Here is a 16,426-nt window from a genome sequence, read left to right as displayed (position 1 = left end):
CACGTGCATGCACATGCACATGTGCAAACATGCACATATTCATATGCATGCACATACACACATGTGCACATGCATGCACATATGCGCATGCATGCACACACATGCACGCATGAGTGTGCATACACACATGTACGGTATGTTTACATACACACATGCATGTACATGCATATGCACTTGTGAGGCGCATACACATGCATGCAGACATATGCATGCACGCACACACATGCACATACACGCACACATATGCACGTACACATGCACATGTGCATGTACTCACAGACACACATATAAAGGCACACAGACACGCACGTGCGTGTACACATATGTGTGCGTGCGCATGCATGTGCGCATACATGTGCGTGCACGCACACATGTGCATGCACACACACCTACATGTCCGTGTGCATGCACACATGCGTGCACATAGCGACACATACGTGCGTGTGCAATGCATATGCGCACATGTGCGTGTACATATGCATGTGTATGTGCACGTGTACATGCACACACATGCACATATACAGGCACGTATGCATACACATAGAGACGTGTGCATGTACATGCATATACACATACGTGCACATACACATGTGCATACATGCACATATACGTATACATATGCATGTACATTGTTTTTTGGGTCACACCCGGTGTACTCGGGTTACTCCTGGCTTTGCGCTCAGAAATCGCTCCTGGGAGGCTCAGGGGACCATATAGGATGCCAGGAATTGAACCCAGCTCTGTCCTGGATTGGCTGCTTGCAAAGCAAATGCCCTACCATTCTGCTATCTCTCTGGCCTCTAGGAATTTATATTTTAACAAGATTTTAGTTATCTGTTGTCTTAAAGTTTTTTTTAAACAAGAGGTTCAAGTTGGTTGGATAAATGCAGGGTTGACTTGTCCTTGGTATGTCTGTAGTGATTTCAGTCTTAGCACTGAAAATTCGGCATCCTGGGCGTCTTTTCAGTCCCAGGCAACTAGTAATGGTTAGGTGCTCTGGAAAAGAACAGGCCACTCTCCTGGTTTCATCCTAAAGACAATTATGACATTATTGGGTCAGATGTGAGCTCTGTTTTTGCTTTATTTGTTTTGGGGTCACACCTGGCAATTCCTAGAGATTTTTCCTGGCTCTTTATTTAGAAATTTTTTGGCGGTGCTTTGGGATGCCTGGGATTAAACCTAGGTTGGCCCTAGGTTAAAGAAACTCCCTATATACTGTACTATCATTCTCATGTCCTATTTCAATTTTTTAAAGAACTCTCCACACTGTGTTCCAACAGTGTTGAATCTGACATTCTCATTAACAGTGCATGGGGATACGTTTTTCACCACACCCCACCAACCTTGATATTTTTCCATGTGCCTAATATATTACCATTTTTACTGGTGTAAGATGATATCTCATTATCATTTTTGTTTGTACTTTCCAATAATAAGCACCATTTATAGACTTATTGGCAATTATAGTTCTTTCTGGTGGAGTTGTTTGTTCATCACTTCTCCCCAGTTTTTTAATAAGGTTATTGGGTTCTTTATTGCTGTGTTTTGTGTATACTATATAGATTTGAGATATTAGTCTTTTATCTGATATGTTGTATGCAAATATATTCTACATGGTAGAGTGTGTCTTTTTAAATATTAACAGAGTTTGTTTTGTCACATAAAAATGTTAAACTTGATTGAGTCCCATTAGATTTCTTTGCCAATGGAATAGAATTGTTGGAAACAACTTTCAGGCTTAGAACTTGGATATTTCTTCTATTTTTCTTAGTGGATTTCCTTGATTCTGGTTTCATCTCAAGGTCTTCAATCCAGTTTGAATTTGACTTTTGTGTATGGTATGCAATATGGACATATATTTGGTTATTCAGTTTCCCCAACACACACACACACACATATACACACACACACATCTTTATCTTACTGCAGCACTTAGTATAATAGTCAGACTATGGTAACAACCCAAATGACCAACAACAAACAGATGGGCAAAAATGCTGTGGCATATATACACACTGGAATATTATGCAGCCACAATAACAAATCATGCAGTCTGCTGAACTATGTTTGGGACTGGAGGGCATTATGCTGAGTGAAATAGGCTAAAGGAAGGGCACATGCCAATGACTACACTCATCTACTGTATACAGAGAAGCAAAATAAAGGTACAAACGGTATCAACTGATAACCAGCCCTGGCGACTGGATTGCAAAACTAATTATAGTTAGTAGGCAGGGGGAATAATATTGTGGACCGGAAGTAACACATTAGTGGAGGATCTTGGACATTTTTGATGGTAGTGAGGTAAGGTAAATATGTACCCCAAATGACAAATATCAGCACTACAAAAACAGATAACAGAAACTATAATTGTTTTTTGTAAGAGAGTGGTGGAGAATCATGATGTCATAACTGTATATCAGAATTTAAAATGTTATTACAATTGTAACCATGTTTCTAAGCTGTAATATAAAAGGTGATCATGGCAGAAAAGGACTAGAAAGAGCATGAAAGAAGGTTTCAAGATGGAGGGCAGATTTTAGAAACTGCTTTCGGCTTGTCAGTTCTATGTTGATAGAGTGGCAGGAGGTTACAAGCAGGAAGCCAGCAGATGGCTAAGGCATCTTGCTGAATTCCTTGGCATGAGTCACAGCTGCTAGAATTTGACACTTTCTGGAAAGGGGACAGTTGGCATTCACCAACCCATTGCAAGAAGCCAAATTAAAAAAAAAGCCACTATTAATCTTAACAGTGATGACAATGAACTCCCTTTACAGCAAAATGTATAACCAAAAGTGCTTTGTAATTGTAGTGGTTTCTATGTCCTAAATGATGGCCCCTAGATTCTAGAAGAATGGGATCTGGCTTATCTGAATACAAGAACTAATCCTGAATAACATGTAACACTTATTCTTGCTTAGAGTGAACATTCATTCTAGATTTTTTAAAGGCAGTTAGAATTAAAACTAGTCATAATTTACAAGATTTAATTTAAAGTTCAGTTTTGGAAGTGGGATCTGTAAGTGGTAATAAAAATGTTGTTATTAGGCTTGGTGTTGAACAGCTGAGAGCGCCTGAGAAGTAGATTTACACATCAGATAACTACTAGCAATTACTTCTTTTTACAAACCTGGAGTTCTGAACCTGTTTTCAAATTAGAATTCCCTGGGGTAGATTTTAAAATACATTAAATGTTTAGGGTTCTACTCCAGACAATGTAGTTTAATAGGTCTGGTGCAGGAATTTATATAAGGGTAGCTTTAAAAAAAATTCCCCAAGGGATTTTTTTTAAACTTTTAGGCCACACCCAGATGTGCTCAGGGCTTACTCCTGGCTCTGTGCTCAGGGAACACTCCTTGGAGGGCTTGACAGAATATATAGGGTCTCCCAAGCAGTGCCAGGAGTAAATCTTAAGTGCAGAACCAGGTATTACTCTTGAGCATCTCCTTCTTATTAACATAATTTCAATACCTGCTCATCCCCAGTGGACCCACCCCTCTTTCCCAAAGACACTGATGCCTTTCCCTTTCACCAGAAACTAAATTGTGTGGATCAATTGTCCTGTTATGTTGCTTTTGGCCCGTTGTTGCTATCTTACTGTATATGTTTAAGGCCCACATATGAGATTGTATCTCTTTGTACCTCTTCATTTGTTTCTGACTTATTTTTTTTTTCGGGCCACACCCGTTTGATGCTCAGGGGTTACTCCTGGCTAAGCGCTCAGAAATTGCCCCTGGCTTGGGTGGGGGGACCATATGGAATGCCGGGGAATCGAACATGGTCCTTCCTTGCCTAGCGCTTCCAAGGCAGACACCTTACCTCTAGCGCCACCTCACCGGCCCCTGTTTCTGACTTATTTGACTCATCTTTTTTCCTCAGAATTTTTGACTATTTAGGGGAGTTTCATTTCTCCATATACATTTTATAAGTATCTGTATAATGTTTTTAAAAATGTCATGGGAATTTTAATGGGGATCGTGTTGCATTTGTAAACTAATTTGAGTAATATGGTCATTTTAATGAAGCTCATCCTTCCAGTACATAAACATGGACTATGCTTTCATTTAATTGTCTCCTTTTATTTCTTTCAGAAGTGAATTATAATTTTCACTAAGTAGGTTTTCCCCTCTTTGTTAGATTGATTTCTAGACACTTGAGCTTTTACATGATCATAATAAAATGGTTTATTAAATTTCTTTCTTTTCTACATCATTAAGAGGACAAAATATTTCTGTGCATTGATTTTGTAACCTGCTACATCACTATATAAGTTTATAATTTCTAGGACTTTTTTATGGCATCTTTGGGGTTTTTACATATAAAACCATACAAAATTGTATTTTTTTTAATTTTTTGTTTAATTGCAGTGGCTAGGACTCCCAATGCTCTTTTGATTAATGGTGGTGAGAGTCAGCATCCTTGTCTTGTGCCTGATCATAAAGGAAAGGCTTCTGGCTTTTCTTTTCATTAAAGATAGTGTTATCTTGGGTTAGTTGTATATGGATTTTATTATATTGAGATAAGTTCATTCCATTTTTATTTTATTGAGGGTTTTCATCATAAATAGATGTTGCAATTTCTCAAACTTTTTCTCTGCATCTATAGAGATTATTTTTTGTGTTTCCTTTTATTTCTAAACACTATTTTTCATTTTTTGGTTTTGGAGTTATATCCAAATATATCCAATATGGTTCTATGCTCAGGGTTCTCTCCTGGTAGTGTTTGAGGGGGACTGTCTGAGGTGCCAGGGAGCAAAGCAGGTTCAAAGGTATGCAAGGCAGGTGGCTTACTCCCTGTAGTATGTCTCCAGTTTACTTCCTTTGATTATATTATGGTGGAAGGAGGGTGATCTGAGAACAGAAGGGAAGTTCTACACCAGATATGGGTGGAGATGTCTTGAAATCTGCTGAAAACTAAGATAGCCAGCCCATGTTGTTGAGTTCTGTCCATTTTGTGTATTTTAACTTTTGGTTCAGTTCATTTGGTACAATTTTCTGCTTTCACCTAACATTTCTCATAAACAATGTAGCACATAGCAAATGCGAAATTAGAGTTATATCCCTTTATCCTGTGCTATATAAGTTGGAATAAACAAGCCATTTTAATACAAGTGTTATAGCAGAATAGACTTTGTTACCATATATTATTCATTTATGCATATATAACAATAACAGGACCCCATTTAGATCCTGATCTAAATGCTGTTTTTCTACTTAATAATATTTCTTGTAAAATTTCAATACAGCACTACTTTCTTTGAACTTTTATTACTATTTTGTTTGTATGGATGGAACCAAGGGCTTTACACATTCAAACCATGTGATCTACTATTGAGCCATATTCCCACCAATGCTTCCTATAATCTAACCAATATTACACACACCGAAATTTATTTTATGCCAACCCAAGAGTTATATTTCTCTTTACCCTTGTCCCTTCTAGCTCTAATATGTTTACAAATATATAAATACACACACAAATACACATATACATTTTGGTGGGCATGCAAGTGTTTGCAAACATTTTGCAGAGACATTTAGCTTTAAGTTTTAAGTGCTGTTTTATTTGGTTTCGATGCCATGCCCAGCAGTGCTCAGGGACTGTTTATGACTCTGTGCTAAGGAATGACTCCTGGTGGTGCTCAGGGACCATATGTGTTGTGAGATTCAAACTAGCAAGGCTAGCCCCTTAATCTCTGTACTATCTCTCCTGCCCACTAAATGTCATTTGCATTGGGAAGACATCCTCACTCTAAAATTACTGATAAGAAAGTGCTGTAAATGTGTAAAATAGTTGCCAAGGCAGTGCTGAAAAGGGAAACAAGAGGGAATAAAATAAAAATAATTTGTAGGAAAATCTAAGGACAAGTCTGTCTGTGGAGTTCCTGTAAAAGCAAAGAATTTCCTGTCCATTAAATTATATTCACTTCTATTTTAGTCAAATATAACTCACCCACTTGTAAGATAAAATACCTAGTTGGCGCTTGTTGGGATTCTGACTATCATTCACCCCAGTTGTCATCTCCAAAAATGCAGCTTCCATTTTTCATCTATTTACTTCAGAAAAAAACCCCACAACATTCCTCAGGATATCAGATTATATTGTGCTCAATGTTGGTTTCTGGTGTTGGATTCTGTTGCCCTGACAAGCTGAGCACATACAGCTGATTTGGGAAATGTAAGATATCTGAGATGCCTCAGCAAAAGTGGCAGGGTAAGGGGAAACTCATGCAGATGTCAGATGCTTTCCTGTAAGAAGTTTGCAATGGGCATAAATGCTTCTAGCTGGACACACCACCATATAAAATCATATTAAATCATAAGGATTTAATAATTAAATCACATTGGTTTGTGATCATTTTTATTACTATTATAGATATTTCTTTTTGCGTATATATTGTGAGAGAAAATTTTCATATAAAGGCTGTGATTTGCATTTATATACAATTCATTTGCATATATATCTTCAAGTTAGAAAGACTTACAAAAAGTGTCATGAAAAGAGGGAGGATTCTTGACATAAATATACCAAAGATATGTAAGGAAATGTAGAAACTAAGCAAGGTAATACAACATTGTCCCTTCAAAGGCAGTTATATTTTCCTTTATATTTTTAAAAATATAATAGTATGATTTACCAAGTTGTTCATAAATCTGTTGTTTCAGGCATTAAGTTTTTTTTACCACCAATCACACCACTAATGTAACCTTCCCTTCTACCAATGTCCCCAGTTTCTTATCTACTATCCCAGTCTGCTCCCCTAGTAGGCACAAATAATTTTATTTCATATTGTTTGTTGCAGCACAAAGGCTAATGGAATCATTAAGACAAAGATCAATAAAAGTCAATTTGTGATGATTACTATATCTCACAATTGATTTACTGAAGTCTGCAGATTTGCAGGTGCTAGTTGAACCTTCTGTTTTTCTGTTTTCACTCATTAAACTTGGTAGTCTACTATGCAACTCTTTCCCATCAAATTTGCTGTTATGCTACTGGACTGAAATTACTGTGAAATTTAGAGCTGTTGCATGGCATCTTTGTAGTTGCACAGCCTACGATCTGTGGAGCTAGAACAATTTGGCGGCTTAGCAGCTTGATATGGTTCAGTTGAGAAGCTGGTTTCTAGGTCAGAGGATGACTGGTGTGGCTGTCGACTGCTGTGCCTTTAGGCAGAAAAGGAAATCTGCCCACCACATGGCAGGAAGGCCCCATTCCAGTCTACCTGTAAAGATTCCACAGTATCATGTTATTTTTGGAATTACGTGTGGAGCTGAGCCATTTCTCTGCCAGCAAGATGGTGGATGTGGGCAAAGGCTCATTATAATTTTTGTTAAGAAAGCATAAAATATATAAAATATGGATTAACATTTCACTTCTAAATAAAGTACTTTCCAAACCTTGACTTCATGGTAGTATTCTATCACAACTAGGGCCTTTGAAAGTATGATGAGAAGGAGTGGGGGAAGAGAAAACTCTTAAATTCATAGTGGAGCAGTCTCTAGGGTTCTTGGAGCAGGCAAATACTTTGCAGGGAAGGGTTCTCTCACTCCGAGCAGCCCTTACTATTTCAATCCCAGTGGAATTAATACTTTCCTATAAACAGTTGGGTCTCATGGAGGGATGAAACTCAGTCCTTTGCATTTTCCCAGCCTTGTGATGATTTATAAGGTCAACTTCAAGGATTAAACTAGGATCCACAATTTGAAATTGAATTACTAGGGGAAACCATGTCTACTTCACACGCCCCATGCCCCAGCTTCCAGGGTCATTTACATAACCGCTGTGGGACTTGGTGTAAATGAAAGTGCAGGCCCCTGGTTCAGAGTGGGCAAAAGTATTCACAGTTCCAAAAAAGAAAGCTTTGTTTTGTCTTTTGCAGCCTCTTTTGCTCTCAACTTCTCACACTGGTTTTTAATTTGCCATTTAATGTCATAGTGAGAATACTTTAAAAAGTTTTGTCGTTAGCATACTTAGGCCATTTTCATATTGGGCAAAGATACTATTTTGCTTTGATTTTTGGGCCACACCTGGCAGTGGCTAGGAATTTTCCTGGCTCAGGGATCAAACCCAGGTTGACTGCCGGCAAGACAGGTTATCAGACCTAGGTTGACTGCATCTCTTCAGTCCTAAAGACATTTAACCTGTGTGAAAAGTCACATTTCCTAGACTACCCTTGCCTTCTTTTGTCAATCAAAGCAAATTTTGACTCCAAGGGGGAAGAGTAGATTCTGGGGTTATCAGAACCCCCATCTGCCCAGAACTAGGAAAAAACATGCTTGGCTTGAAATTGAGGTTTGCTACACTCTGAGGTGTTGTGAATCTAGTGGAATTCTCTGCTCCTAGAGAACATTGTGCATACTATGTGAGGTAGAGCGTCTCAGAACTGTGGTATGCAGATATGGTTCTCCTTTGCACCTGAACTTGCTTGCTTATTCTCTTGGACTCCACTTTCAGAATCCAGTTAAAAGATAAAAGTTATTAACTGTTTCAAGACAGTAACAAAAAAAATGCACAGCAGAACCATGCTGCCTAGGGTGGCACTGTTTGAGAGCACAGTTAGGGCTCTGAAACTGGCCATTTCTGTATCAGGGGACCTGTGCCTACTGTGTTTAAAAGAGCTCAATTCACAGCAGGCAGGAACTCTCTATGTAGAATAATTTCTTTTAAACCTATGCAGTGTACTTCAAATTTGGCTGAATTAATAGTAGCCAACAATAGTTGACTTGGTTCTCTGTCAGGATTGGCCTGATAGAGGGCCCTTGAAACCTCAAGGATAAAGCTGGAAGTAGGTACTTGCCATAGAATCAATATTTCTGTATCCCTTACCATTTTGTTTGTTTATCTTTCCCCCAGGATTTCCAGCAGGAGAGCTTCAGAAACCTTTCTTTTGGGGAACAGAATATCCTCGGTAAGTAAATTTGTAAAGGAACAAGTTATTGGCATGGTGCTTCAGCAGAGCATGGAGAATAAGGGGAAAAACAAAACAAAACCAAAGCCACTGGTTGTTGAGTGAAAAGAGCACATAAAACGTGATGGAGGTCATCCTCTCTCACCATGTGCAAAGATTTATCCTAGTTGTATTTGTTTTCTTATTCTAAGCTATATGGTCAGGAAAGCAAAATTATTCACAGTGGCTTTTACTTTTGTGCATGAGCTCACTTATGCATTGCTTTTGCTACAAATAACTGGCTCTTGATGGTTTATTAGGACTCGATTTGATGGAGAAGGGTCTGAAACCATTTCAGATGAAAGCTGCAATGTAAGAAATGAAAGGAAAAATGCGTATAGAACTTCAAAGACTCTTGTTTGGCTGGTTTGATAGGTGTTTGAAGGAAAGAAGTCTGAAATTGAAGGTTGAGGTTTAATATTGTAGTACTCTTGAGTTTGATTAGGAGCCTGAACTTAAAAAAGCAATAGTAATGATGGAAGCTTTTATGAGAATTTTTTAGCCACACGTGATTATGCTCAGGGATCACTCCTGGTTGTACTTGGGAAACATATGAGGAGCCAGAGAAAGAATTATGATTGTATGCAAGGAAAGTGCCTTTCTTCTGTACACTCTACTAAGATTGAAGTTTTTGATTGCGTGAAAAAGATAAACTAATTATTTTTAGGAATATTACTTGCATAGTTATAAGACTGGTCAAAATGAAAAACATCTGTAATTAGGGAATCAGTATTTATTTTTTTAGATACTGTGATTTCCAAAGTTGTTTACAATAGGGTTTCAGTTATATCATATTCCCACCTTTAATCCCACTATCCATGACCCCATCTTCTACCAATGAGCCCAATTTGCCTCCCACTTCACAACCTGACTTCTTGACAGATACATTTATTTATGTATTTATTTATGTATTTATTTATTTTGGTTTGGGGGCCACACCCAGTGACGCTCAGGGATTACTCCTGGCTATGTGCTCAGAAATTGCTCCTGGCTTGGGGGACCATATGAAATGTTGGGGGAATTGAATCAAAGTCCGTCTTAGGACAGCCATATGCAAGGCAAACGCCCTACCACTGAGCCACCATTCCGGCGACAGATACATTTTAAAACATAACTACTGTAGCCTGGATTTCATGCTTTCCATCCTGTGGTCTGTTGGTTTAGTTATACATAGATACCTCTCCTCTACGCATAGTTTACAGGGAATTAGTACAGATTTATATAATGGGAATTCTGGTAATACTGATTGTCAATAATAATACCTTGATCATTTTTGTGATGCTGAGGACCAAATTAGCTACATCTAAACCATGTGCTATGTTTGTGAGCCAAATTTCAGCTCTGGGACACCATTTTACTCTGACTTTATTTGTACTAGTAATTTAAGGTGCAGAAAGATTAGTCTTACTTTTAGAGTTTTGGTTTGGTGTGTTTTGGTTTAGATAATTGACGACTTAACTATGATTATGTGTGTGAAAAGGATGCAGGTTCTCATATACATATAAACTAGATACATATTGTACAGTGTTTGGATTTGGGCTTCTCCAGGAGCAGATCCTATAATGGGAGTTGAAGTGTAAGTAGTTTTGTTGAACCAGATGACCTTAAACCTACTTCAACTTTGAGATTTTGATAAATTCTCTGATTCACTCAGAATAGCCCAAGTTAATGACAACATGAGATCGTGGTTGCCCCAGACATCAGTGAGGTTTTGATTGCTGACAGCAAAACTGATGCATCCATTAAACCAGGGGTCTCACTGAATATTCGCAATAAAAAATCACATTAGTAAGAAAAAAATCCAAAATATCGCATTAAACGTTTGCATACCCCGAATGGAACTGCTCGGGGTATGTGAATGTTTAATGCGATTTTTTTCTTTTCTTTTTTTTTTTCAGTCTCTGTAGAGACTGTTAAAAATTGTCAATGCCGGCTATATTTCAAGTCGTTATGGCGGGGTATTGGGAAAAGTTTTCAATTAGCAATAATCATGCCTCGAATAAACCTCATTGGCTACGATACTGCCACTGTGCAAAGCTGTGATTTTTTTTACTAATGCGATTTTTATTGCGATTATTCGGTAAGCGAATAATCGCAAATACTGCGATATTTGAAGGCCGGCCGCAGGCCACAAAATGTTGTACAGAGGGCCGCAAATGGCCCGCTGGCCGCGAGTTTGAGACCCCTGCATTAAACCCATGGAGTACTAAGAATAAAAGAAAAACTGAGTAGATGGAAAAAATTCACGTCTTCTCCATTTTATTTTTGGAAGGCTCTATTTTTCTCTGCAGGAGTCCTTTTATTTCTGGCCAGCCACAATTTAAAAGGCACAGTCCTGTTAAATGACATGCTGATTTAAATAAATTCCATTGATAAAATGGAAGGTGTGAATTTAATATTATGAAGCATGATCATTGTACAGCTTAGTCATATAAAACTACTTTTTGTCTCTTGTCCAAAGGATTGCAATTATATAACTGAGGAACTTAACAATGATTCAATCATTTTCTGAGTTCTCTATTACCCTCTGCAAATAGGAAGCTGCTTGGAGCAATCTCTCTGTAGGGTCATTTATTTGCAGAGCAGTTCCTAGAAGCTTCCACTCTTTATTTTTAAATTCATCTAGTCAGTAGCCTTGACTGAGGGCTGGAGAGGATTCTGTACTTTTCTTAAGGCTGAAAGACCAGTAAAAATGTTACAGGCTGTACAGTGATGACTATTGCTGCAAAAATTAGCATTATATAAAATTACAAGTTTGTCCCACACTGCTATGATAGTTCGGTGATTGAAATGCATAATTTTGCTCTTCTTTAATGAAGGTTTGCAATGATGGAAAAACAGTAGGAAACATTTTTTCAAATGCAAATTACCTCGCAGGAAAGAAATAACAAAGGAAAGAATTTATACCAAGGGGAAAAATTAAATCTTGCAGCAATTCCTTGGGTATAGTTGAGACAAACAATTAGCATGTTAAGGATCATTATGTCCTGTAATAACATGTTGCTTCAAAAATTCTCATTCCTTCCACTTATGGGTCCTAGCTGTTTGCTGAGTGACTTTGCTGTTGCATGTCAGGCACTAACTGTGAAGTATTTTTAGCATAATCATAAGTCTCAGAAAGCATAATTTATAACAAGATTTTCAAATTGTCTATAATCCTGGTCCATATGTTAAAAGACTAAAATTCGTTAGATATACCATATTATGGCGTATGAGATGACTTTTTAATCCATGAAAAACTTCTTAAAAGTCAGGGGTCATCTTATACGCTGGTATACGGCATGCTGAAACTTACTCCAGCTTCAGGGACGAGTGATCCGTCCCCTCTTTTTTTGTTTTGTTTTTGTTTTTTTGTTTTTGGGCCACACCCGGCGATGCTCAGGGGTTACTCCTGGCTGTCCGCTCAAAAATAGCTCCTGGCAGGCACGGGGGACCATATGGGACACCGGGATTCGAACCAACCACCTTTCGTCCTGGATCGGCTGCTTGCAAGGCAAACACCGCTGTGCTATCTCTCCGGGCCGATCCGTCCCCTCTTAACTCCTCATCCCATCCAGCTGCCAGGCCTCATCACTTAGGCCTCATCACTCCTCTGCGTGTCCTGATTCATCTTTCAGGGCACACAGATGAGCTGAGTTATCTAGCAACTCATCTCATCCAGCTACTGGGTATGAGGCTTTCCGGTGCTCAGTCCTCTGTTCAGCTTTTATGGGACACAGAGGAGGCGCTCTGTCTCCCTCTAGCTGTCCTATGAATCACTGCATCCCATCCAGCTGCTCTTGGAGGAGCCCCATCTCCTTGCTCTCAATGTAGATCACAATTAAAAAATCACAGTCACTCAATACAAATGACCAATGTAAAATGATTGTTGGAACTCCAAAGTCTAGCTTTATTAAACATACTGTTAACTACTCTTTTTCTCTTACGTTTTTTAATTTCCATTTGGTGTGTGTTAAAAGAGAGGTAGTCTTATATGGCAAATATAGCCCAAGCCCTATATTTTAACAGGAAAAGTAGGGGGTCATCTTATAAGTCAAGTTGTCTTTTTTTTTTTGGTTTTTGGGCCACACCTGGCAGTGCTCAGGGGTCACTCCTGGCTCCACGCTCAGAAATCACTCCTGGCAGGCTTGGGGGACCATATGAGATGCCGGGATTCAAACCAATGACCTTCTGCATGAAAGGCAAATGCCTTATCTCCATGCTATCTCTCCAGCTCATTTTCTTATATGCTGGAAAATATGATAGATCTGTTACTTGCATGAACTGATAACATTAGTCACTTAAGTCACTATTACTTTTTTGATGTTAATTGATGTTTGTTTTTGATGTTATTTTTGGGCCACACCCAGTAGAGCTCAGGGGTTACTCCTGGCTTTGGGCTCAGAAATCACTCCTGCCAGGCTCAGGGGACCATATGAGAGGCTAGGGATCCGAGTTGGCCATGTGCAAGGCAAATGACAGTCCCAATTTAAATCACTGTTATTTTCTTTTTTGGGGGGTGGACTAAGGTCACACCTGGCAGCACTCAGGAGTTACTCTTGGCTCTGTGCTCAGAAATCACTCCTGGAAGGCTCGGGGACCACATGATATATCAGCAATTGAATCAGAGACCTTCCATGGTTGGCCACATGCAAAGCAAACACCCTACCACTGTGCTCCAGACCACACTGTTGCTTTCATGGTGCTTAAATAAAAAATATTATTTTAAAAAATTGAACATTTTTTTGACTTTTTGGGCCACACCTGGTGATGCTCAGGGGTTACTCCTGGCTATGGGCTCAGAAATCACTCCTGGCTTGGGGACCATATGGGACACTGGGGGATCAAACCATGGTTCGCCTTAGGTTAGCATGTGCAAGGCAAACAAACTACAGCTTTTGCTACCAATATGCCCCCAGACAAATGAACTTTTAAAGTTTGTAGTGGTTTTTCAGTAGGTCACTAGATAAAGATCAAGTGCAGTTTTATTTAAAAAAAGATTGTTTTTAAAAACCCTGCTGTTTTCACAGAACACTAATAACCAGGGCCACAATGAAATTCTTAGATTTTTCTTTTCTCTGTCAATTTGAATTAGTATGAGCATGTTTAGATCTCGGAAATAAGTTTATAAGTGTGGTTATAATATTGTTATTACTGTGATTATTAGAAAGCAGTAGCTTCGTGTTCATTGGATGAAGTTACAGAATTATGCTCTGAGTTTCAAGTTTGTCATTTTCTTCAACTATTTATGCCCTAGATCTCTGAGTTATGGTGCAATAGGAGTAATTGTTGGACATGAATTTACACATGGATTTGACAATAATGGTAAGTAGTGGCCCATTGTAAAAACTGCTGCTTCTATGAGTATTAATTATATAAACATTAGCTGTTGTTATTATCTTTGCCTAGTGGCATCATTATAGACAAAATTATCCAAAGCAGTATGGTTACTAATTGAAAATGTTTGTGTTTTGCAGTGATAGCTTGCAATAAATAAATAATTCTTCCTATTGTGATAGTGTAGGGAAATATCTTATAACATCAGTGAGATTAACTCTGTATTTAGCTCAGAAATGTTGTAGATGCCTTAGTAGTTATAGGAATTGCTTTATAACTTCTCCCCTTTGTATTTTTATTCAGCATCTTGAGAGATATTTTTTGGAGGTGTGAGTTTTGCTCCAAGATGATTATGCATGCTGCCAAGTTAGGACTCAGTGAGTTAGAACACTTGAGTGTGGCTGGCTGGTTCCAAGTTTTATGCAATGCTTAATCTCTGTATCTGTGATGGCATATATTCAACATTTTATAATTTTCTAACAATGCATAATATAGAATATACTATTTGTCCTAATGAAATTTAAGGAAAAGGAAAGAGCAGAATATGGCATTAACTAATGAAATAATGGCCCTTTGAGAGTTATCATCATTTTAAATCAGTATACCTTTGTTATTTAAACTTGGAGAATTATTGGACAGCCAACTGAAATTGCCCAAATTTAGGAATTAGCAGCAAATTACTGTTACATCCATATGAACATGGTGATTTGAAGCATACTCAAGAATCCAGCTGATGGCAGGGATGCGGGGAGAAAGGAACTCTTATCCAGTGCTGGTGGGAATGCCATCTAGTCCAGCTCTTATGGAAAACAATATGGAGATTTCTCAGAAAACTGGAAATTGAGCTCCCATTTGATCCAGCTATACCACTCCTAGGGATATACTCTAGGAACACAAAAATCCAATACAAAAATCCCTTCCTCACACCTATTGATTCAACACAGCACTTTTTAGAATAGCCAGACTCTGGAAACAACCAAGATGCCCTTCACAGGTGAATGGCTAAAGAAACTATGGTACATATACACAATGGAATAGTATGCAGCCGTCAGGAGAGATGAAGTCATGAAATTTTCCTATACGTGGATGTACATGGAATTTATTATGCTGAATGAAATTAGTCAGAGGGAGAGAGATAGACAAAGAATAGTCTCACTCATCTATGGATTTTAAGAAAAATTAAAGACATTGAAATAATTCCCAGAGATGAGGGCCAGAAGGATGTACTCAAGATATGAAGCTCACCACAAAGAGTGGTGAGTACAGTTAGAGAAATAACTACGCTGAGAACTATCATAACAGTGTCAGTGAGTGAGGGATGTAGAAAGCCTGTCCCAAATACAGGTGAGGATGTAGGAGGGAAGAGATGGGGGCTATGGTGATGGGAAGGTTGCACGGGTGAAGGGGGCTGTTCTTGTTATGACTGAAAACCAACTACAGTTATGTTTGTAATTACTGTGTTTAAATAAAGAAAAAATAAATTAAAAAAAGAATCCATCTGAGGACTGGCCTTAGTTCAATAGTTACTTCGCAGTCACAAAGCTTTGCTTTGAAACCAGTCACCTCTGGTGGTTCGAGACCCACGGGTGCTTTCCAGTCCTTTAAAAATCAAAATAAAACAAAAAACCAAAACCAAGAACAAAAAAAGAATCCAGCTGTCCCAAGACAGCATTGTATAGAGGGACCTCTTTCTTCCATATCAGTGTTATCCATTTCCTGAATGCATAGTTCAGCCCCTTTCACTCTTTACTGCTTCTAATTCTGAACTTCCTCCCATATTTCCACCAAGTCTTCCTTAATTAGTTAATTTAGCTCTCCTGAGCTCCCCTCTTTGTTAAAAGGTAGCTGTTTTGTTGTCATTTACATCCCTTATTTATGCTTCCGTTTGTTGCATATTATTATGAGAGCCTTAGCTAAGAAGCACAACGTCAGTAGTTTGTTTCTAAGCCATTCATTCTTCCTGGGAAATTTAAATACAAATCTCACCCAGAATCTTCTGGAAGTTTGGACTCTTTCAAAGGACTGGCTTTACTGACAATTTTTCTCTCTAACCAATACTTATATCAGTATGTTACACATTTAGGTAAACGTCTAATAAGTATGTAATGATTATTTGGTTAGTGGATGGAGTGATGCTATGCCTTCCCAGAGGGGTAGGAT

At 38.4% G+C, this 16,426-nt stretch overlaps 1 protein-coding gene and 1 non-coding gene across 3 annotated transcripts in view; one reads left to right on the top strand and one right to left on the bottom strand.

Annotated features, from left to right (window-relative positions):
- PHEX (phosphate regulating endopeptidase X-linked) overlaps positions 1-16,426 on the top strand; it is a 235,341-nt gene that overhangs the window by 198,520 nt on the left and 20,395 nt on the right. For both annotated transcript variants that reach the window (XM_049767418.1, XM_049767420.1), the window contains exons 16-17: positions 8,857-8,911; positions 14,187-14,254. In XM_049767418.1, the coding sequence (XP_049623375.1) occupies positions 8,857-8,911; positions 14,187-14,254 (123 nt within the window). The remainder of the gene's footprint in view (positions 1-8,856; positions 8,912-14,186; positions 14,255-16,426) is intronic.
- LOC126000076 (U4 spliceosomal RNA) lies at positions 10,849-10,989 on the bottom strand. The gene has a single exon (XR_007492451.1). It is a non-coding gene; the product is annotated as a U4 spliceosomal RNA (small nuclear RNA).

This window comes from Suncus etruscus, chromosome X, assembly GCF_024139225.1.
Source record: "Suncus etruscus isolate mSunEtr1 chromosome X, mSunEtr1.pri.cur, whole genome shotgun sequence".
Classification (NCBI taxonomy): Eukaryota; Metazoa; Chordata; class Mammalia; order Eulipotyphla; family Soricidae; genus Suncus; species Suncus etruscus.
The sequence above is the reverse complement of the archived record's forward strand: the minus strand, read 5'-3'. Positions and strand labels throughout refer to the sequence as shown.